The 24,807-nt window shown below is 37.8% G+C and overlaps 1 protein-coding gene across 4 annotated transcripts in view; it reads right to left on the bottom strand.

Moving 5' to 3' along the window:
* The window catches only part of ADGRG2 (adhesion G protein-coupled receptor G2), a 62,527-nt gene that overhangs the window by 22,851 nt on the left and 14,869 nt on the right, over positions 1-24,807 (bottom strand). For 2 of the 4 annotated variants that reach the window (XM_087758172.1, XM_087758173.1), the window contains exons 3-10: positions 20,943-21,560; positions 9,201-9,242; positions 7,822-7,860; positions 5,895-5,927; positions 4,923-4,964; positions 3,045-3,119; positions 1,698-1,765; positions 13-86 (exon numbers count right to left, since the gene is read on the bottom strand). In XM_087758172.1, the coding sequence (XP_087614298.1) occupies positions 13-86; positions 1,698-1,765; positions 3,045-3,119; positions 4,923-4,964; positions 5,895-5,927; positions 7,822-7,860; positions 9,201-9,242; positions 20,943-21,560 (991 nt within the window). The remainder of the gene's footprint in view (positions 1-12; positions 87-1,697; positions 1,766-3,044; positions 3,120-4,922; positions 4,965-5,894; positions 5,928-7,821; positions 7,861-9,200; positions 9,243-20,942; positions 21,561-24,807) is intronic. The other 2 variants (XM_087758174.1, XM_087758175.1) reach the window with 2 other exon arrangements.

Raw genomic sequence — 24,807 nt, 5'->3', positions numbered from 1 at the left:
AAAATTACTTACCTCAGTTCTTGTGGGGTAGGTGCTGGAACTGCAATTAATTTTGTAACTTGATTCTTGATGGTTATGTTATTAATCTGTTAGAAACAAAGATTCCATGGCTAAGTAAAACCAGTAATTTTTAGCCTTAAAAGAAACATGTTCATTTCACACATTTTAGCAGTCTGAAATTCCAAAGTTAAAAAGCACGTTTTCTCATTAATACACTTCAACAAATATTTACCATGACATCGTTGTCACAACTTATGGAAGGAACTGGGTCACTGAATAACAGGATCTGATTTGTGAAAGACATAGGCAAGAGGATAGTGACCTCATCATATCTCATATGGGAAAAAGAAGAATTTGGCTTAGTTTGCAACAAAGACAGCTTAGACGAGACACTGAACAAACTTTCTAACTGTAAGTGCAGCAATGGGACAAGCTCCATAATAGGCATAAGTAACAGACAACACAGAATTCTGGGAGTAAGAAGTGAAGAACTGTGAAAGACATGGTAGGAATGATATAAATACATGTGATGTAGCCTTAGGGCCAGGGATACACTAAGGTTTATCTAAAGGCCCTTTATAGATCTGCATTCTTATGCTCTTCTGTTGCCACCATTACTGGTTATTTTTACATTTCACACAAGCAGTGAGCACCATGATGAAAACATCGCCTAACATATATGGCATAGACATTACCTAAGAAATATTCTGCTAAAAAGTAAAAGAGTTTCAAGAGACAGGAAACCCATTTTTCTAATAGCTGTAGGCATAATGTTAATACACCAAGACAGTTTCAGTAGGCATTATCACCATTGAAACACAAGCCAATGCAGAGGTGGCTTTTGCCAAGGGTCCACCCCTGCCCAAACTCAATGCTCCATGTGCAGTAGCTCTCTGTGGTGATTTTGCTGACTACTCTCATGCTTGCAGAGACTGGCATGTGCAATCTCAGACCGAGTGCAGACAGTGATGTGCAGGAGAAAGACACAAGGTCCTTTACAAGCCAATGTCCTTTTTTTTCTTTCTCCCTGGTTTTCCATCTATGACTAAACATTATCATCCTCATAGTATTATCTCAATACTGAATAATCTATATGGTCGTTGCTTTGCATGATATCGTTCTCTTAAACCTCTGTTGTGTTGTATAAGTGGACACACTCATGTCACGTAGGCCTATTGCAAAATTAATTACTGATTAACCACATGCCAAAAAGCATAGAACGATACCCTATTTATTAGAGTCTCAACATGAATTATTCCCAGGATGCAATCTAACTTAATTTATGCCCACACTGTTGCCATCTAATGATGCTCGCCTTCTAAAGTAAAGTGCCTAAATTAATCTCCAAAGGAAGATCTTGTATGCCTAAATGTAGAGTCTTAATTCGGCAGTTCCTCTCTCCAGACTTCCCAGGGCTTCCCCTTCCTTTCAGTGGCTACATAGAGAATACAGGCCCTTACTGCAGGAATTTTACTTAGCTGGAATTCTAAAATTTAGCTGCAAAGCAGCTGCTTAAGAGAGAGGGAGTAGATCCATCCACTGCAAATATTAACTTGTACTGCAAACTGTATTTGAAATAAAATAAAACTACAAAAAACATAATAAGAATCATGTTAGGATATCAGTATTTTAAATGTAGACAAAGAAACTCATTTCAACCTTCCTCACAATAAAGTTTTAAAAGAGTGAACACTTACCATTTCTACGTTTACTGACGTGTTACTTTCTTCACTTGCCTGAAGTTTTACCTTGCCCACATAGAACACTAAAACCAAAAGGAAAAAAGTTAAGAAAATCAACGCTAAACCACGATATAAAATTATCTGAGAATTTAAAAAGTCACTGTCTTGTGTTACAATAGAAGGGAAATAAGAACACTTACACTAGATTTTCTGGTCATTCACTATTTTTGCAATTGTTCTTCTATCTCTTCACTTACTATTTCCACAAATGAACTAGTCCAATAGCTTCATTAGTTTCTGTATATTTATTTTTGCTGGCGGTCTCTAAATTCCTTCTAGTTCTTTTTTTTTTCCTCCCCAAAACCAGAAAAACTGCACTGCACATTACTATTAATAAAATTGCAACTCCCGCAACAAGAGTAAAATGTGTGGGTAAAGGCAAAATGATACTCTGAAAATTATTCCCTTGGGGATTAAAGAACTTTCAGGATACCATAATTCAGAGCATCATTCAACAGTCCTTGAGAGCTGGCAGGCCCATTTTGGAGACAAAAAGGAACTTCTACGACACTTCTCTTCCTGCAGCCACACATTCAGTGCAGGCTATAGAGAAACACCTCTACAGGAATGCATACATGACATCATCCAAATCATCTAGCAGTTTACTGTGTCAACCAGTACGGAAACTTTATAGAGTGGGGGCCGACACTTATTCTGCCTCTTTCTAATCTATAAAGTATCCAGCATATGGCTACTTGGCAGAAGTGACTTAATTTTCTTAAGTATTTCTCATAGAAGCCATTTATCAAAGTGTTTTGGAAGGCAGCAACATGTATCAACAAAATCTTCTTTTACTACGTTTTTGTTAACACACATAAAGGGAACATCACTGCCCTTTCCACTTTCCTTTGGTTCCCTGTTCTGTCACATTACACTTTTAAAATGCACACAGGCTTTTACAATAATTCTCCTAAACACTATGTCAACTCCGATTCCTGATAGAGAGTTAGGCTCAATATAGCAAACGTTAGTGTCTACCAAAGCATACTAGTTTCTTGTTTTCTCAGGTTTGTAATTCTTATCTGCAACTGTGTATCCTTTGATAAGAAGCCAAAGATCGAAAATACAATAGACTGAACATTACTTTTGTATTTCATATAAAAATACATAATACATTTTATATTAATTTTTTAGGAGTTATACAAAATCTCTCTAAAATCGCAAGAAAATTTGTTACGATTCTATGATTCTGTGATACAGAGCTAGCTTTTACATAGCAACTAAAAGTTGCCTCATTACTCAGAACAGAAAATAGTTGGACATGTTTTTTATAACAAAAAAAGAAAAAAGAAAACCACTAACCTGAAAAATTACAGACATGTGTTATGTTGCATAAAATGGTTTCTTCTGCTGTAGTTTTTTTGGGGGAAAAAAAATCTAGAGAGTAAAAAAGTTGAAGTTAAACCCAGTACTGACAAACATACATATTTACAATCATTTCAATATTTTAAATGTAAAGATCTTTACCTTTTAGAAATATTTCACATACTGTCTAGACTTCAATTCTCTAGGGCACTTACCACGACATTTTCCAAGACTTAGTATTCAGAGTGAAACATGCTGGGTTTGATTAATTAATTTTGAATAATTTTCCATAACAGTTTCCACAGAAGACCTACATGCAAGGGGTCACTATTTTTTTTAAATCCAAATAAAACAGAAATCAGCATATCATAAATAAGCTCTTCAAATATCACAGTATTCAATCACTAGGTAGCATATTATCTACTTCTGAGGATACTACTATGGCTACTTATGATAGCATGAAACTAAAACTGTTCTACCTGATAGAACTCAAACTATGATGATAGCAAACGTATATCTAGTAGAACATGTCTTTAGTTAGTTACATCAAGCTTTTGGATGCTCCCATATTTTTAATACTACCTACACTGCAAAGAAATAACACTGATCCCAAATTAAGGGTACTATAAACAGATAGCTGTTGTATAAAATCAAAATAAAGGACCAGAAAGATATTTGCATCCAAGACAAAACTCCTACACTTGTTCATAAAAACGTGGCAGCACAACTTTCCTTACATAAGCAGATAGATTGGCCTCCATTAACGGAAAAAGAAATGCTATTTTCTCTGCTGTTAGCTAGTACCAAATGAGATGCTTTTTTTTTTAAAATTTTTTTGCTTTTTCTGTGGTACGAACATTTGCCTGTTACAGCTTGATGCTTCACCAATTTTATCACCATCAACAATCAGCCATCAGAGGGTATGGATTGTGAACTGGTGGCAATATTCAAATTATTAGGAAAAAATTCTTTTTTCAGACAGAAATTTAGATTCAAATAAATTTGCCTTCCCTTTTGTGTTGGCAGTTATCAGTGAAATAGCTACGAAAATTGTATCACTTTTTTTTTAAACAATTCTTAAAGAAATAAAATGTTCATAAATAACTGAATTTGTCAAAATTATTAACTACATAAAGAACACCACCACTTACAAAAACCCAACACAAAATCCAGGAGTGACACAAAACTAAAGAGTAACATCAGCCTCTTTTTCTTTACAGAGCACCCATTTGTGTGCTTAGGATCTCTGCATGCCACCAAAATGCACAAAATAGATAAGCAGTGTGGAGGATAAAAGACTGATCAAAAATCACTAGTGCTTCCAGCCCCCAAAGATCATCAGATAACATAACTGCAAACTTCCTGCAGGTCACATTCATACAGTCAAATTATACTAGCCACTATGGCTCCAAGCCAGTTCTTCTACCACTAATTCAGTGCAAATACATTCTAATTGGTCTACCAGGCTCCTACATGGATAATAAAAAAATTAAATTCAGCCTACTCCTGTAGACTGGACCTGCCCTGAGAACATCATGACTGGATTCAGTCTGCTTCAGTCTACTAAAAAGCATGAGGATCTTTTTTTTTTTAAGTAAACACGGTCCCTGAGATTGTTTCTTACATCTTTGTGGTAATCTGCTGCTCTGACTTACAAAATAACCAAACTCTTCTATATGCAGCCATCTAGGCAAGCATTGCAGAATTAGACCTTCTACCAGACTGGAGATCAATGCAAGTAAAGCACACTGCTCACACCATAATAGCAAGAAAAAAGATCCTATTAAAAATATTTGGGAGCAGACTTCCTGAACTCAGACACACTTAAATTTTGAGGAGCATAAAAGAAGATCAGTGGTGATATATGAATCCTACCTGGTGTTATGGTGGAGTAATAATCAGTGATGTTAAGAGGTCCTGTTAAAAAAAAAGTTTTAAAATTAGGTTTTCATATTTTAACTTAAAAAGCCTATGAAATACATGTCACAAAAATAAGTTTCCTAATTTATACTTTAGACTCTCTTCCCAGGAGAAGTCTAAACACATGACCATTTGTAAGGGAATTAAGTTACTTTCAGCACGGGAAATGAAAAAGCAGCATTCAGACTGAGATCCATCCAATCAAATGTTTATGTCCCCATATAAGCCAGTTACTCTAGGCTCCCTATTATTCAGTGGAGAAAGTGGTGCTTTTAAGGTGTGATTCCCATTTAACCTGTTCTACATGGGCACTTCAGCATAAGATGAATCATGTTCTAAAAATGTGTCTTTCTCTCCATCAACTATGAAGAATAGCATGATGTCTAGCTCATATACAGACATGTAGGAATCTGTACTGATATGGGATGAACCTACTCCTTGTTTTCAAATGCAAACATCAGGAAAAAAAGGGGTAGCAAGTTCTTCTGATTGAGTCTTTACTGATCCTATTTGGCAACTCATTGCAAGAACATATATCATGTAAGTGTCTTTAAGGAACAGGGTGTACATTTTAGTTCTGTAAAATACTTTAAATAGTATCAGAAAGTATAGAAAACATTCTATCTATAGATATACCAAAAAACTACGTATTTGCTAAAAATAAATATGCCCAGTTTGGGCTTTGGTAAGCAATGTAATATTTTGAATAAAAAAGAAAGGTTAACAGCTCAGCGTCAGTTAAACGGGCTTCAAAACCCTACCCATGCAGACTTAAAATACAGATTGGAGATAAATACAAATTTTAAGATCATGTAAGAAAAGAATATGGACTAAACAAATCCCAATTATTAAAAAATAAAAAGCAAACTTTCACGAATGCAACAAATATCTCCATTCAGACCTTACTCTCTTCATGCTAATTCTCACCTGCAGTTTGTGTAGTCTCCTCTGAAGTCATATCTGAAGAAGAAAAATTAGTAACAGTAAAAACAAAAATAAAATCTAAAAAAATCTAAAAAAATCTACATCTAACTAAATCTAAATAAGAGAAACATTAATAAAATCTTGCCTGAAGGATTAATAGGATAGGTGATAAAAGTAACAATAGAGGATTCTGGGGGGAAAAAAGAGAAAAGAAGTAAAAACTATTAATATAATATTTTATTTCTATGAATTTTTGAGAAAAAAGATCAAGCATGCAAAACTTCAAACAGGAACTGAATATTATTTATCGAAGTTCCATTTTAAGAATAACTGCAGTGCTTGTTAAGAATGTTCACATTATTTCAATACAAATATTTGAAATAATGTTCACATTATTTAAAAAATCTGAGTATCTGAATACAAACAGCTGGCAATTGAGTTTCGTCAGGTAAGTTCCTTTTATTGGTTTTATTCTCTTAGAAGATGCAGATGAATTTGGCATATCCAATAGCAATAACCGTTTAGCCCCAAGGACCTTCTGCACGAACTCACAACACTCATGAGCAGAGATGACACACTGAGTTTGGCAAACTGCCTCTCCAAAAAAGCTATTTTTGCCAGTAACCATATAGAAATCAAATAGAGTGAGGATGCAATTTTTTTTCAGCTACAAAAAAAAAAAAGAAAATTACATTAACACAATAGAAGAAAATTTAAAGATTGCTCAGGAAGGATGTGCTTAGTAAGCATATTTTAGGTGTCAGCGCAGGAATACAAAGCGCTTAGAGGACCACTTTATATCACTCCAATATAACAACTTCGCGACTTTTTTAAAATGGGCCAGAGCAGCCTCATAACAGAAGGCCATTATGCTTTCTAAACTTCTTTACTAAAAGCATCACTATTATTAGTAGAAGCAATATCTTAAGTATAATAAAGAAAAGTTGGTGGCTCTTCATAAAGATAGTTGCATATCAAGGAAAAAAAGTAATCTACTTCATCACATGGAAAGGAAAGGGAGCTTTTCTTTCTGATATATTTATTTCAACTAGATTAGCCATTCTGAGCCTTTTCAAAAGTGCCCTCTTAATTCCATACTCAGAGTAAAAGCTAAGCATATCTGGTTCTTAAGTAACAATCCCGAGGACAACTGATTTTCTAAGGCAACTAAGATAAGCAGCCAAATATGAGGAATCAGAGTGAAAACTAAGTGCTGACTTCATCTGTTTTATTTGGCTTGGTATAAACTACAACAAATATTGAATTGGCTGCAGTTGTTAAAGATGAACCATTCCCAGAGAAAGATTGTATCTGTAAAAGCACAAAAGCTTGTGTTTCTGTCTCTTATTATTTCTTTTCTCCAGAGTACAATATGTCAGTATACATTAAGCAAGAAAGCAACTGGCCTTCACACAGCTATTTCTGTGTGTCTACGTTCCTCATTTTTTAAAAATGCTTTCATAGATGATGGTCAACACCTCTGGTCCCAGAAGTTATTAGTCTCTTGTGTGTGTGCGTGCGTGTGCATGTGTGTAGTATACCACACTGCATCAAACGACATATGCACATCTGCTGGGGTGGAGGGAGATGCAAGGGAGCTCTCTCACTACAGTGTCCCTCCTCTGCCATCTCTGCGAACTGTTCACTGTTTAGGTTACTGGTCAAAAGGCTCCTGATCAAGCAGCTTGCACCTATTTCATCCCCAAGCATCACTGCCACAAACCGTGAGTCATTCTATAAGGTAAGCTATTTCATCACAAAGTAGAATGAAGAAATTAATTTTCTCTTCAAAAAATAAACAATGAAAACATTAAATGTTAGAACTCATTTACATTACAACTTTTGTGCATTACCTCAGATAAAAGCAGAATATTTTTCTAACAGGAAATAACGAACATTGCAGTAATCAGTAAAGTCCCGATTTTCTTACCAGAAACGGTTGTTGCAGCTGATTCTCCTGAATTTTCAGCTTTTGTTTCAGACAGAAAAAAAAAAAAGAGGGGAAAAAAGGACCATAATGAAGTTTCAGACACATAGATAACCAACCTCAGCAGCCTTTCCTTATATTATCAAAAGTTTACTGCATTTGCCAGAAGAGGGCAACACCTGCTTATCAGAAGAACACTTCCAGGTTGTCAAAAAAGGCACATGTAACAATCTCTGATAAAAAAAAAATACAATTTTTACGAATTCAAATAGAATTCAACTGAAGACGATTTATTTTCAACAAATAATGGACAGTTTGCATTGTATAATATCAAGAAAACAAAAATCATTGACCCAAGATATGTGCCACACTAGCCTAAAAGCCACATGCCTACCCTGAGGGTATTGCTAATTCTGGGAATGGGAACCAAGCGTACATAATAAGATGGCTGTAGGTGGGTATGAAGAACTCTTCTCGGACTTTGTATAATAACACTGAGACTTGCCATTGTAAATTTATCCTATACATATCTGTTCTCTTTTCTATCCTGCAAAAAGCAGCATTACAAAAAGCTAATTCATTTCAAGTTTGAACCTCTGATCTTGATAGGAGCCAGCCAGCTATTTATACAGCAAACACTAGCCACTAAATCTTTGATGTTGTTACAGCCAATACTTTGATCAAAAAGAAATTAGGAAATTTGATATCTGGTTCACATAGCAACTTCAGTGTTAGCCCTTTCATTCACTAAGTGGTTTTTGACAGTGCCACGGACCCGTCAAGCCACAGTTATCACAGAAATATAATCTAAAGAACAGCTAGCTGCAAATATGAAACACTACTTTAAAAAAATATACTTACGGTATTTCAACATCATCTCTCAAAATTCAAAAGTCATCCTATAATGTTACTTACAATACACTAATTATACTGTAAAGCCTTTCCTACCATTGTAGAAGGGTTAAGTCAGAGATACCAAAAGTCTCTTTAACCACATTTTTTTGGTTAAACATAGTAAACAAGGAGTTTCTGAAATGCTAATCACTCACATGATTCCTTGCTCAGACTATTTTGGTTGCTTTACTGAAAACTAGTAATAGCTTCTTTCCAAAGGATAAACATAAATAGAATTTCTGCAATGAAAGGAGAATCAACATCATCGCAGTCACCTTATTTTCATTTTCTCTGGAAAACTACTGATGGTATTTGCACTATGAAATATGCTAGTAAGCCACAAGGATGATATGGATAATTAATTTGCAAATATTTACATATTCTTAACTATCTCCATGAATTAAAAAGTAACAGCAGCAGCTATCTTCCTACGCACTTTCTAAAATACAAGAACAATGGGGAAAAAATTACACAGAACCCCCATATACCTGTTATCTGTTTTCTGCCAGGCAACGTAGCAGCAGTTTCAGCTGCAAAGGAAGAATATTTTTTAGGAGCAGAAGTTTTTATATATATTTGTACACACGCATACATACACACACTTTTTTAAACACAACCATTTTAGATGTGCTACTCACCTCAATTCAAGCTGGTTTGCAAAACTACTTTGCATCCATTGAGAAATGTGTTTCTAGTCTTTTTGAAAGCTGGAAGTTGAACTCTTTTGAGTTAAATTTTTTACTCAGTTTATCACTTTTATACTTTTGGAAGACAGATTAGGCTCTGAGCTTTCCAATTGCCCTTCCATTGCCAATGTCTTCAGAAACCCCCTCAGCACATTTGCTTGGGTGAAGATGGAAGTAGACTAAATAGCAGCAACCACAAATGTAACAGGTACACACAACTGTGTCTTCACACAGCTATTTTTGCAAAAATGTGGAAAAGAAATGCTGATGAATTATTCAAGAAGTGAAACTTCATTAATACAAAGAGAAACAGAGAAATTAAACCCAAAAAAAAGCAGGGGGCAGGAAAGCTGGGTAAGACAGGGATGCTTTACTCCATACATATTTACAAATTACATGAGATGTACTTTGAGAATACATCTACATCATGATGTGCATCATCATGTAGGTACTCACACGCCCAAGAGCTGCACCACCAAAGAACATCTAAACAGTGAGCAGATAGATCAGGCTGCCACAAATGAAGGGGCTCAGGTGGACCTGGACTGGGAATGAAAAGGTGAGCTATTTCTAGCTCAATGGGCCCATGAAACATGTCCCTAGGGACACCTAGGGAGAGATGCAACATACAGATGGGCTCTTGATCAAGGTGTGGATCTGACAATTGAAGCTATTGCATAGGCTACCCATGAATGTGAAACATGTGCCGTAATCAAGTGAGCCAAGTGACTAAAGTGTCCCTGGAATAGAAGATGGTGGCTGGGCTATCAATACGAGGAGGCCTAGCAGATCAATTACATCAGACTACTGCTGCAAACCTGCCACCAAGGCAAGTGCTATGTGCTTCCCATGGTGGAGGCGACTAGCAGGTGGCTAGAAATGTACCCTGCAGCCTATGCCACCACCCAAAACATCATTCTGGGCCTTGAAAAACAAGTGGCAACACAGCACGACATACAGTTAAGGCACTGTCACCTACTTCAGCACCCTTGATATCCGAGACCCTGACTTTTGGGGCAAGGAGGAAGAGATACTCTCTTCATGTCACTGAACCTGATGGGACACTCTAGGCACAGCCAAGATGCAGGCCTACAGAGTTGTGAAGGAAGAGAGATTGTCTTTGAATTGCTGGAGCTGGTGGGACAGTTTCTCCACAGTTAGTGCTTTGATATCTAGCCAGTCCATCATCACCGAGGTGTTGACATATTACACTGGTGCATACTGTGCTAACCTCTGCCACATGGCCCATGTGCAATGGACATCATCCAGATCTTTGGAGACCTGGTTGTTGTCTAGGCTGCTGTTAGACCACCTCCACCACTGCTAATTCCCTCAGATATTGGACACCTTCCTTCTTCCATCAGTGGTGGTCCACTTGCATCAGTAGTCTACAAGATCATCCTCAGACTCTGAATCCAGTAATCCAAGTTCAAATCTCTGTGCAACCTCCAGTAACCAACCAGTTGGGGATGACATGTAGGAAAGTGCTCTGAGGCAGCAAATTCCTGGGTAGCACAGTATGTTGGAGAATTTGAGCAGGTGCCTAGAGCAGTTTTCACCTCTGATGGCCTGGGAGTTTACACCTGAAGAGGTAGAGAGTCCTGTTGAAATGGCAGACCACTTGAAGGAAGGATGTCTTGCTTACACCAAAGACAGAGACTTTTGGTGCTGTGTTGGGGCCTGGCCTATGCCTACCAGCTCTGTGTCCAGCACCCTGAAAAGGAGCAAGAGGGTCTCTGGATCTGAAGACGTACAAATGAATGCTGTGGCTAAACCAGAGACACAACCCTAACCATAATAGTCACTCCTGTAGACAAGAGGAAACAATGGAAGTGGCAGTTGGCCCAGTTAGTGAAGGACGAAGAAGCTCCTCTTGAGGGGATGCAGGAAGAAGACTCAAAAGAGGAAGCCTGTTCTGCAGCAGGACAGCCACAAGAACAGGAGGGGGAAGTGACAGAAATCATAAATGAGACAGAAACCACCCAGTCCCTATTCGTGAGCGAGCTGAGATATGTGCAGATTACAGCTGCCAGACAGGTAAGCAGATTACTGCCTGGTTGCTCCAATGCTGGGATACTGGAGCCAACAATCAGGAGTAAGAGAGTACATGAGAGCTTGACAAGATGTAAAGAAATGTCAGTTAATTTTCATTGAATGTCATACACTGCATGAAGCTAAAAACAGCAACTCTGAAATATGGCAGGATAAATACATGGAAATCAGATTAAGTGCACTATGTTTAATTTTTTAGGAGTTTTCCTTGAAATTAACTGTTAGTTTTAGTTGATTTGCATCCCGAGTAGAAATTTTCTCATGTAAAAGAAAAGAGAAAAAGAGAGAGAGAACCAACCAATATTCTAAGCAAAATAATACACATCCATTAAGCAAAAAGTACAAGTAAAAATTATACCTTCATACATATCAGCTTACTGAATTTAAACTATTTCAGTAAAGACAAAACCAAGTTACATCAAACATCTCATTTGAGACAACTACAATTCTGCCTACAGAGAAATACAATTAGTCTTCTTCACATCTAGCACTGTATGAACTTCAGAGATCATGAAAATTTGGCTATAACCTTAATTTTTACAGTCAATTTTCAGGAAAATTAGGACTTCTCACTATATGGTAAGTCCAGTTAAAATACATGACCCTGTAAGGTGTGTGTTCTACAGCTCTTATGTAGAAGTGTTGTTATTTTAACATTGTACAGTGATTAGGTATTATGGCACCTATAAAATTATTTTCTTAACACCTAGTGTGGTTTTAGGGAAGACCCTTAAGATACAATACCGCCTTTAAATAATATGCAGAACTGAAGCAGTAGTCAGATAAAACTGTTCTGTATTGTTTAAACAGTAAATAAGTTTTTTAAGGTAGAATGGGGTGAATAAAAATAATTGAGTCAATTCCACATAAAGTAAAGTGGACTTTTGGTTAGAGAAATAAGTATCCTTCCACATGTGGGCAAACTGGCTTTCCTACCACAGGAAGTGAATTCCGCCTCCAAAAATTTACCTGCCACTGGTCTTGTCTTACTAAGTGGTCAGCACCTTGTGCAAAACCCCTTATCTCCAACCAAAGGGCCCTGGAGGAAATTAAATTCTCGAAAGGAACCCACCTCTTGAAGTATGTAGCATCTCACTGAAAAGACCACCACACTGCTTCTTCTGCCCACTAACAAAAATAATAAAATCTGCCTGGAGAATCTGACCTTAAGGTCTTTCTCACATACTCTTGAGGAGTCAGTGTAGACATAGTCCCTGTAGACAAACTGCATTTCCCATTCTCCATTTCCCTTCAACATGCTTTGTGAATTTGTGAGAATACAAGTTGTATCCTGAGGTAGGTAAGAAAATTGTCCACTAACATGCTTAGTACTGTAGGTTAGTGAGAAGATAGTGAACTCTAAAAATGCCAAATGCTTTTAATAACAAATCGAGCAGTACAGGGAGCAAAATAAGCTAAACACAAGCCATGAATATGGAGCTGGCAAATGCAGCAAATGATGATGGCATGCATAATCTGAGGGGCACTTTTTTCTGGACACAAATCTAACTGTGACTTCTCTTACAGCACAATATTCACATGCCTACAGTTGCTAGTAATTATCCATGAGAATGAGACTTGTCACTGATCAAGGTGCAGCATTAATTTCACTAACCAAGTCTTTCATCAGAATCACCTTTGCATACAGAAAGGGGGAAGGAGGAGAGACTGTCATACATTACTTAATTTCACTTAGATTTGTCAACCCTCCTTCTTTGTTGCGTTTAAGAACTACAAAAGGAAGTGAATAGGGATTATTTGGAGAAGGATTAACGTCCAATCTAAAATATCCCTAAAGCTGACATGTAAAAAGGAAAGTAAAATAACTCAAGGTGTGCTAGTTACAAGCTAATGGAAAATTTATTTCCCTTATGTTGTTTACTATCGGTAAGAGCAAGAAAATCCTTACGTATATGAAACCTCATTTTATTTGTAACACTGTTAGTTTAGGATCATCACATCAAGACTCAGCTGGACAGGGTGCTGGGCCATCTCATCTAGACTGTTCTCTTGCCTAGAAAGGTTGGGCCAGATGATCCTTGAGGTCCCTTCCAACCTGGTATTCTATGATCCTATGATTCTATGAAATCAACATACCTAATATCCTATTCCAAAACAAGACGTTATATATTGTAGTAATACTTTTCTACATTTTCTCTAATAAGAGAACATTCCTGAGGATCCAAACAGCAAATAAATAGAAAAATAACATTATTCAGTATTATTCTTTGCTTTTGCTGCAAGGGGGGCAGAATAGGTCCCCACAAGAACTGTTTTCTTCTGAAGGAAAAGGCAACTCCATTAAATGAGATAAACACCAGTTTCTGTTACTAACATGCATCATTAGAAACAAAAGCAGTAAGTCCCTTACTGTCTTCATATCACTTTGTACCATATTCCAACATAAATAGCTAGCTAAGCCAAGACTTGAGAATCCCATCCCTGAGGAAACTGTTCTACTGGTATGAAACCTGTTCAGCAACTCTTGCCATTCACTTCATACCACAGCTGCAAAAAGCTTACCTGAGAACTAGTATTTGCATTTCCCATAGTGACTTTGTATGACAATGGGAACCAGTGTAACTTTAGCAGCTCCAATCTGGTAGGAGACTAAATCCATTAATACAGTGCTTAAGGCTAGGTCCACAAAGTGATGTAGCTCTGAGAGAGACCAGTGCCTGGCCCTGTCTACAAAATAGCCTTGTGCTTACAGCATTCTTTAGCATGACAGATCTTAACTATCAGTCTACTGGCTCTTTTACGATGGGATGGTCTCCACATGTCCTGCTGAAGCTGTTCCACCAAGCAAAGCAGAATTCAAAAATCAATTCAGCCAAAGGGAAAGAAATGGAGAAGGAGGCTTTGTAACACGGTGGTCAAGATGGGATGGATGGTTCTGGTCCCTGCACCAAAGGCACTGTCACTCATAGGATGCCTTTTGTTCAGTACCTTAGACACAGGATACAGAAAAAGCCCTTAAAGCATGAACAGCGTACAATGTTCTATCTCCAACTGGAAGAATGAAAAATATCCTTTTCTTCTCCCTACCTCCAGTCTAACTTACGATCAGAACACTCTTCCTTAAAATTTTTGGAAAGGCAACACCCTTTCTGATTCACCTGTCTTCAGGCAACCCCCTCTGCCAGAAGCAGTTCAGTTTTTCCAGGGTGGAGGCGTGAGAAGCAGCTAGAACCTGGCTGCAGTTAACAACATCGTGCAAGAACTAAGTTACTGGCAGCTGCTTCTTGTTCCCCTATCTCAGGGGAACAGTGTTGCTGCTGACTAATACTGTTTTACCTAACACTTTATGATTGCCTTTAAACTTTTGCAGAAAGCATCCTTTGAGCAAGGCTGAGACAGCACCTAGAGTGCTTTCTTTGGAGAAAGAGAAAAAAGAATCTGTAGTGAACTAGAGCCTCCACATGAACACCCACCCTGCCAGCCTGTGCGGTGTGGAGGGGCAGGGGATGGTACAGCGAGAAGGGTTGTGCCTGCTGGCCACTGTCTCTCAGGAAACACGGTGAGAGAAGGCAAGGGGCATTTGCTTTCTAGGCAGGTCCAGGCACAAAATAGGCACTGAACACTTAAGAAGCAGCAACAGCCCTGGCAAGCTGTAGAAGCATGGACAACATTAATAGCAGAAAAACATACATTTATGGACTTCCATGTTCTGGGGCCTAGATGACAGGTTTATGAAATGAAGTGCCTAAAATTGTACTTGTATTAACTGAAAAACATGCCAAAAATGCTAACAGTTTGTATTATCACCGAGGACTATTCTTTCAAGCTGAAGCTACCCTCGACCATGTCAGCTCTCACGAACAGATCAACAGCAGAATCCGAATGGAAGAATCCCAGGGGACACCTTGGTGGCTACGTAACATGCTCTCCCCATGCTGCAGTACTTGGCTGACACCACAGAATGCCATTAGATAACCACGACTGTGTATTGCTGATAAGATCAGTTTTGACTTACAAATACACATGAAAATACCAGGAAATTAATAAAAATTATATTTTCTAAATAAGATGTGACAGTGAACTTAGTGCTGAAAGATTTTTCACCAAAAATTCAACTGATTCAGGCAGGGGAATTGATTTGCATTACAAATTCCCATCAGAAACGCCAAAGTGGAAGTCTTCATTCCAAATAGATACATAATACCACTTTCTGGCTTAAAAAAATTAATTAAAATCATTTTACATTGAAAAGTTGATTCCACACTGCATTTTCAAGTCTATACAAATTCTCTTCTAAACATTCTCACAGGCAACAGTTATCAGTATGTAATACATCACTTACCAGTACTGTGCAGCAACTACTGTCCATTTGTATTCAATGTTACTAGGATACAGCCATATGAAAATGCCTGGCATTGATACATTTCACAGGACTTGCTCATGAACAAAACTGAGTAGCCCAAACAGCAAAATTTCAAAAATGGGACTGTTCTAAAATCCATCTATTTACACAAATAGGCAACAAAAATATGACATTCAATTCTCATATTAAAATTAAATCCATATTTTCAATTAAGAGATTGGGTCCCTTTAACATTTGATAAACCTTTCAGCTGGATAAACATTCTGCCAAAATGAACCAGCCTGTCACACAAGGCATTAATAACAGTAACACATAAAAATCCTCCCCAATTGTTCCACTGTAGACATTAGCCTGTATTGCCTTCTTATGCAAGTTAGATTTTGAGGCACATTTTATAGGTTTATAGGATAAAACTAAGTGCAATCTTAATTTTATGTTTTAGTACCTCTCACGACACCTCATGGCTGCTCTGACTTTTAGTGGTGGAACCATGAAAGAAAGGATGAATTATCACTGGCTATTGGACAGAAGCAAATTTAAGAAAACTATGAAAGTGCTTGTTCATATCAGGCTCTGTCACTCTGGCCAGTTCATTTTAGTATCCTTAACAGAAAATTTAGGTGCGATATTTTTAACTCAGCTTTGATGTTACACAGGTTTTTAGGAAATTACGTTATAAACACAGCTTTTATCTGTTTGCATAAAGTTCTGTTTGTATAAAGCTGTACATTAGATACTGAGGTGAATCAAATCACCTCTTCTCTGGTAAGCTGATTTCCAAAAAGCTACTTCCTTTGATATCCCAGAAGAGGGAGGCAACGAGAGCAAAGAAAAGGAAGGTCAAACATGCATTCTGTTAATAGGTACAAAGTAGAGTGGTACATGACTCATCAAATAGGCACTCCAGAGTTAGGTATTTTTTTTCCTCCATCACATTTACTTCCTTTAAGAGCTTCTAGAGGTTTCTGTAGTATTCTGTCCTTACAGTTTTAGAAAGAAAATGTGTTGGGGCAAAAAATTTATTTTTTTCATCTGCAGCTTTAACGATCCGCTCAATAAACTTAACAATATGGCCCAAAGTTTGGTATCTAACAGACTGGGATGCAGCCTGGAGGAGTGGATGAGAGGCAGCTACACTTCCACCTTCTGCCTGAGGAGGTAAAGCCTTTGGACTCCACCCCCCCTTTCAGGAAAGCTGATCCTGTCATCAGAAGTGCACACAGCTCTGGAAATCTTTAAAAGGGATTACATGAGCCTAAATCATACCTCCTGTTGCCCACACCTGCAAACTAGAACAATAGCCCAAACTGAAGTGTTCCTCTTCCTTGAGCATGCAAAGGCAAAATAGTCACACGGGGCACCAGTTACTTTCCATTTCTCCCATCAGCATTAAACTGTTTTGTTCCCACAAGCCTGGAAGCCTCCTCTAGTGACACCAGTAGCAGGCTCAGCAATATTGGGAGTGAAAAGGATATATGGAAAAGAGGAGGCAACACCTTAATCTTGAAGTTTGGACCCGACAGTTTAGAAAAATCTGAAATGCCACGATATGAACACTGAATTGTATTTATGCAAAAACATGTAACCAAAAGCAACAGACACTGGACTCCTGCTAAAAGTTAGGGCACCGATAGCACAAATGAGATGTCAGCACTCTACTGTCAGTGATACTATTTAGAGTTATGCCATAAATCATCTATTTTATTTATTCATTGAAATTTGTAAAAGATATCCCATCATCTCTGTGCTCCTTGCATAAATACACAGTGTAACAGTTTGGATATTTATATTTGGATTAAGAACGTTACTGTTTAATGTGTAACTGAAATGATTAATGTTTAAACAGTACATTTCTTCCAGTTGTCAAGTTATTATTAAAGGCAACTTGCAAATATGCCATGTAAAAATGACAACTGAAGAGCTGGTGCTCACAGATGACTAAAGTTTCTTTTCAAGCATTTAGCATTTTAAACTCATCTATTTTCTTGTGTCTTTGTATTCTCTTAAATCACCCAGAGCTTTATATTACTTGGTGTGCTTTTTTCTTGGATTATGCAGAGATAATAGTGGTATCACTCACATTGTCCACATTAAAGTATGTAGCTAAATAGGAATCATTTGTCAAGAAACACGATAAAGAAATTTTCTTAAGTTGGCATTTGGAACAGTGAGCGGATCTTTCTTCACTTACATATTTTTAAATACCAGGGGATGATCTTTAAAGTGAGATACATTCAATCTGTGGCACTCTTTCTCCACATCACAGCTGTTAGGCTACTTCCCATTCTCAGCCAAAAAGGAATTATCAAAGGAGCCTGAGGAATGTAAGTGGAAGATTAGTGACGCACAATGTGTGGGGCCTCCTTCCCTCTTTGGCCCCACCTGCAGTATTGACACCTGCTCAGCGTGCAATGGCTACACCAAGTGGAGGAGAACCAGAAGACTGTGTGACTGGAAGAAGCAAGAGTTGCATCTTTTAACTTAGAGCTAAAAGTTTTCTATTGCTAAGTTCCATGAGTTCAAGAAACGTGATCAACCCTCATCACAAACTGGGAAGCAGTCAGATATGTCCTTTCTTGCAAATCTTCAGATACATAAGATAGGTAGCTACTGCAAAGGTAATCCCATCCACTTCTGGGGAGCAAACTACTTGGTTAAAGTTGAGCATACCTTTAAGTGTTAAGCATGTATGTATATCTTACCAGAATCGGGATTCTGGTCCTTATTAGACTTCACATGGTTAAGAAAAAATAGAATACATTTTTGGTAATCTGAATAATTATTATAAAAATAAGTAATAAAACCAAAAGAAAAATAATCTAAAAAGTCAACAAAAAGAAAAGCAGGAAAAGGAGGTAAGTAACAAACTAATAACGTGACGTTAAGTAAATCTAGACTTATTAATGGAGTGCATCACTGCCTATGAGACACCAATTAGACAATGGCTTACACTGCACAAAGATTTTGAGTGGTTAAGCAAAGGAGAAATCACAGAAATCATAGTAACCTTTGACTGAATATTTTACAAATTGTGGTTTTATGTAGGCACAAAATGCCAACCAGGTCATAAAAAAAAAATTCTGAAACTTGTCCTCCGGCACAATTATGACTGTAATGAACAACTTCCTTTTCACCTTTTGTGCCTACTCAGGAGGCATAGCCCTCTCCTAGGCTTTAGCCCATTGCCAATTATGTTCTTTCTGGATGCAGGTCTTTCTGAAGACCTACTACTCGAAGTCCTTCTGTTTTAACAAAAACAGAGAAGCCCCCAAAATCAGATAATTTTTACACAGGTGTACAGAGGAACTTACAGAAAGAAGTCAGATTGTAAGACTAGTAGCACCATCAAGTAAAATAGCCTGACACTGACTATTGTATGCTTCTACTGTCAATGCTTTGTTTTTGTTTAATTGTTGGACTGATATTTGCTAAATATATGCCTTTCACAGGCTGACTTGGTGGGGGAGGGCAATCAGCTAAAATGCATCTATTCCTCAAAGCAGGCAAATAAACTGTTAAAAAATCCAGGGAACTTTTCTTCGAAAAGCTGTTATTCTTCCAAGTTATCTAGAGGAGATAACATATTTGGCAGCAGAGATGGCCTCTGTACTGAAACAAACCTGCATCAGCATAACTGACATTCAATTTGGCTAAGTAACAGAGCTTTGGAAACCATGTATCTTACATACTCACTAGAGAGCTCTTGCAGTTAGACAAGCCCCTAAATCACTAATTCTAAAATCATTTATCAGTTGGGGCTGGAGTTGGGCATTGCCTAACCAAGCTGCCCTGTGATGCTCAAGGATGCTCTATATTCAGGGCAGAAAGTGCTGGAACTGAAAACAAGAAGGTTGTCCTTTCTGTGCCTCAGTGAAAGATAATCAGATGCTCCACTCTGACCAGGATTTATCCCACTATCCAGAGAGAGCTCTCTCAGACTTTCTTTGTACCAAACTCTTGTCTGGTAGCCAGAATGTTCCCCCTTTCAGCCCTAGGACTGTGTTCCTTCAAACACAGTCACACATGAGCAAAAGAAAGACATCCTTTCTTCAGCTCCTCTCCCAAATCGCACAACCCAACAGAGATGTGCTCCCAACTACAGCATCAAGCAATCAGAGACATTTCACTCATTATGACCCAGTGTTAGAGGCATTCTCCATGAGTCCTGGTTTGTCAGACATATTTCTTTCTCTCCCAGGAAAAGAAATCCGGTCACCTTATTTTAACGCCTTTACTAAGACACACTTAATCTATCCAGTCAGGTAGTGATTATAACATTACATAGCTGAAAGAGACTTTTTGTCTGCACAAAATAGATAGGTACAGTTTTTAAGGATAAAGGTGATGAACACTAAAATTGATGCCACAGTTTAACTGAAGCACCTATGCTATATAAGAATTTTAGGAACCAATTGAGCTAGTCACCTTAAAATCTCTGATGGTCTTAGGGGGTAATACCATTTGCTATGGTTGATAAATTGGATCCCACCCAAGCTTGATTCAAGTTTGTCTTTCTTGTCAACAGATATGATAGAAAAAAGCTAGAAAGAAGATTATTCTCTTGCTTTAACTATATCAAAACTCAATTTCTCTGAAAATAAAATCTTGTTCTGTTTTGTTTTAAAGCTTTTTATGGTTCTTTCTCAGGGCAGAGAGAAATTTTGAGAAATGTGTGAAACCATTTGGCCATTTTAATAAAGGAAGACATTACTGATACAGAAACAAGAAGAAATCAGAGCCTGCAGTAATCTTTACAGACGTAGACCATATCGGCTAAAGATGGTGTAGTGTGTCAATGAAGCAGTGAAAAGTTGCACTCGTTGAAGTTCTGGCCCAGTGCATGTGCAGAATGAGGACCAGCAATGCTTTCCTCTATATTTATTCCCTGAACAGAAGGTGTGTAAATTAATTATTTTAAGATGACATTGATAGAAAGCCCTAATACTCCAAGGAGTTTTGGTTGGATGCATCCTGCTCTCATTACCATTACACATTATGTTTGGATAAATGCTGGAGAAAGCTGCAGATCCTCGTGTGATCTCATTAAGCATTTAGCTAGAAATTACTAATAGACAAGGACTTTGTAAAATCTGGAAGAGAAATGTTAGACACGTTCAGATCAACTTTCAAAAATACTATTTTAAAAACAGGGGTGCAGTGGTACTTACCACATGGCAAAGAGCTATCCTCTTCTATTGTCTTATTATAGACCCAATCCTCCTTTCTCCAGCGTATGACACCACTATCCTTGCAGTCCTCAGATTGCTTCATGTTTGCTTTATCCCACATTCTGAACATGTACAGCTCCCCAGTCATACCCAGGTTAGGTGACATAGCTGTACCTGACAGCTTTGAACAGCCAAGTAAGAACTGCCCTTTTCCAGGGAAATTAACTTTCCCAGTTAGTTTTTTGTTTAGTTTTTTTGTTGCGTTTATGAATACCTTCATCTCCTCATCTTCACTTTTCCACTGGATACATATTTTGTTCCAAGCGTTTTCATGAAGTCTTGCTGTTGTATTTATTTGATTTCCAAACAACCATATCCTCAGTTCACCATGATCTCCTGTAAGTCCAAGATCATACTTATTTGCAGAGAGATTGGCGTGAGGTGTTTCTTGATTGTATACAAATGCTGTCCAGGGACTATTTGAGGAATATAGCTTGAGGTGCAGACAGACAATGAATTCTTTCAAGGGACGCAGAGCAATTCTTGGTGACATAATCCAAGGATCTTCACATGCAGTCTTAAAGATGGCTTTATATTGTCCTAGGAAATCCTCCTGATCTAAATAAAGAAAAGGTGATTTGTAAAATTACTTCATTTTTAAAAGGATCTTCTATATGAATGTTGTTCTTCCACATCGTACTGTTCCTAGGCATTTACATAGTTTTCAAAACACCACATTAAGAAATAACCTTGTATCCTCTTTTGCTTTTTTTGTGGTAGGGAAGCGGAAAATTCGGAGGCAGTCGATAAATCCTAGCTGCTTATGAAAGCTTTGAAGTAAAACTCATGCATAAGACGAAGGATGACCATGTAGCTCTCTAAGGCAGCACTCAAAAAACAAGTGGGAGGCAAAAAGAGAATCCAGATCCTGGTTCCTATTCCCACGACTGCACGGGTATTTTGCATTTAATGGATACTGGATAAAATACAGAAACAGAGCTAGAAGAAAGGACTATAGCCCTTACTGCCTTCTCATGTACCAGCCTTGTATCCTCCTTCTCTGAACAACATCATGCTTCTCCATGCCATTTTTTTCCAACCCTTAGATTCTTCCTCTGCTGCATACTCACAGAGCTTCAGCAAGAAAGGTAGAAAATAGCCATATTCTAGAAGAGAATGAGTTTAGGTAACTTTCAGGAAATGTGTTTTGGAGCCACTGGTTTATTTTAAATTTAATCCCATCCAGCTCCCATTCCTGTTCTCTACCAGGCCATTTACTTACAGAGACATCTGCTCTGCGAATCTCAAATCTACTGAGTCATTGAGATGGTGGCAACCCGCAGTTCAGCTGTGACAGTAAATAGAATTTTAGGTGCTAACAGTAAATCTACTGGTGAAAACAAGGTGTCAGGCTCTGTCAATGCTGGTAAAACAAGTAGTGCCAGGTAACGCCCCACACACTGGAACTTGATCATAACTGTTAAGTTCTTGTAGGTGCCTCACTTGCTCCGTTGTCCCACTACTGGCAAGTACAGGCTTTTGTGGCTGTAGATGTAAGCTCTTTGGAGCCGATGCTTATTTTGTGGAAAAATGCACATTCCAATTGCACAATCATTATTGTGATTGCTTGCTTTATGGTGCACTCATCAGCAACAAAATAAATCCAAACTAAGAAAAACTCCTATGGGACATGAAATGGAACTACAGAAAAATAAAACAGCCTGGTAGATGCTCAGCCAGTGCAAGAAAACACATTACTGACACCTTTATGGAAGCATTTATTTATCAATATATGCAGAGCTTTTATGTACCCTCCAGAAGAGGTATGTGATCAATCATGATTGGTCAAGGTTGGATAGCAGGAAAAGATTGGTCAATATAAGAAAAAAGCTTTTCCATTAGCTCCCCTGTGAAAAGACAAATTTCCAGGCAACCTGGATGAGGTTGTTTTTTTTTCCCAAGGTAGGTTACAGTCACAGTCCTAATTAGCTGTCAAGGTCACAGCCAGCTCTTCTGTGATCTTCTCAACCAGCCAGAGCACCAGCTTTCATCAGGCCAATTCTGAATCAGGAATGCGTTCAACTTTTCTGTCTCTTGACCACAGGGCTCTCAAAGTTCTTTTTCAATAGCAACAAATGAAAAACAGGAGGAAGTTTCTAATTTCCAAGAGCAGCTTGATAGGTACAAGCTACCAGGAAAAGTTCGAAACACAAAATATATCAATCCAGTTTCATGGAAAGTCATTGATAACTATTCTTATTGCATACTATAGCTTTGAGACTCCCTTTGTGATGCTAATTAGCAGAAACCTGTAGGCATCTTTCACAACCCTGAATCATTCCTGAAGTTCAACATGCATCATAAAAGTGCTATACAAGGCTATAAACCAAACAAAAAACTCTCAGGGTACAGGCTGAATTAGGTGAAAATCTTACCTAGCAGACAGTAGATTTTGAATGGCCATGTAATACTTAGCATGGTTCTACGGCAATGGAGAAGAAAAACAGACTTGACCCAACAGCAAACAGTAGAACTACTTCCCCTCTGCCCAACTCTAAAGCATGAATTCACTCATTCAGTTTGGCCATTTGTCAGAGCCTAGTAGGCAAAATTTGGGATCCTCAGCTAAGAACAGTTCAGCACAGAAAACTAGTTTTTAAAACATGCCTTAAAAGCTGGAGTGAGGAAGATTGGGAGGGAGGTAGAAGTGTCACAGAACTGGGGATTTCTAGATACAGACTCAAATGTACCTACCCTTTTTAGTAAAAGGATGACTACAATTAAAATAGATCTACTACCTTCCAGTTTGAACAGATCATGAGGAAACTGATTTTATAAAGAAAACAGCTAGCTAGATATACAATTATATGCCAACACTTGTGACACAGTCTCTCCGAAGAAAAATAATTGCTCCAATCTTTCATTATTAAATCAGAATTATGCTGAAGGTTTTGAAAGATTTAATGCAGCTGCTGTTCCTCAGATGGTATATGTCAGAAGTATACTTTCATGACTCGTATACTCTCCAAAATTCCTGTAAGCAGTCTTGAGCATGCAGAGATGGCCAAAGTGACCGGTTACGGAAGTCGCCTGACATCATAGCTTCAAAACTTGAAGTCACTGTTAACTATTCAGATTGGAAGACTGGAAGTCCATTCCTGAACAAAAATGTTAATCAAAACCTGAAGTACCATCAGCAGACTTGATTTTGGAAATGTACAAATTCTGAGAGAGGCTTGATTTCATGTTAAGCATTAAATCAGTGTTTATGTGCCAACAATGAATTAATTAAAGGGCTGCAAAATCCTATTACATTCTTTAGGGGAGTTGACACTATGAAGTTGTCAAGGGAGCCAGAGTGGAAATAAACTTGCAAGTGGAAGGAGTCTTTAAGGCAGGTAACCAACAGAAATTATCCTGCTGGTGATTCTCCTAGTCTGCTTTGTATCATTCAAAAAGTTTGCAGTTGATTGATATGCAAGGCCTGACAAATTAATTTAAACTAATAAAAGAGTTTACTTAGAGAGGTCTACCCTTCTGGAAACTAGAAAGTCTGGCCCACTTTGCTCCACACAGTTCAAAAAAAAAAAAAAAAAGGTGTCAAAAAGGGATGCCAAAGTTAAGAGCATAGATACCAATACAATCTGAATTGTTACAAGAAAGGCTTGAAAAATTTTGTATGGTTAGTCTACCCAAAGAATGCTGATAAAGCGCAAAGGAAATCATAACCATAGTCAGAAAATGCACTTTGCTGTTCCAAATAGAACACAGACAGTACAGCATTAAATTAGTTAGAAATTAATTATCAACATCATCTTGGCTAAGTCTGTTTGATATGTGGGTGGATGCAACATAAGTAGGAGAT

Source organism: Nipponia nippon, unplaced genomic scaffold (assembly GCF_047370975.1).
Source record: "Nipponia nippon isolate SJK-2023a ecotype South Korea unplaced genomic scaffold, ASM4737097v1 scaffold_2, whole genome shotgun sequence".
Taxonomy (NCBI): domain Eukaryota; kingdom Metazoa; phylum Chordata; class Aves; order Pelecaniformes; family Threskiornithidae; genus Nipponia; species Nipponia nippon.
Note: the sequence above shows the minus strand (reverse complement) of the source record. Positions and strands in the feature narration are given on the sequence as shown.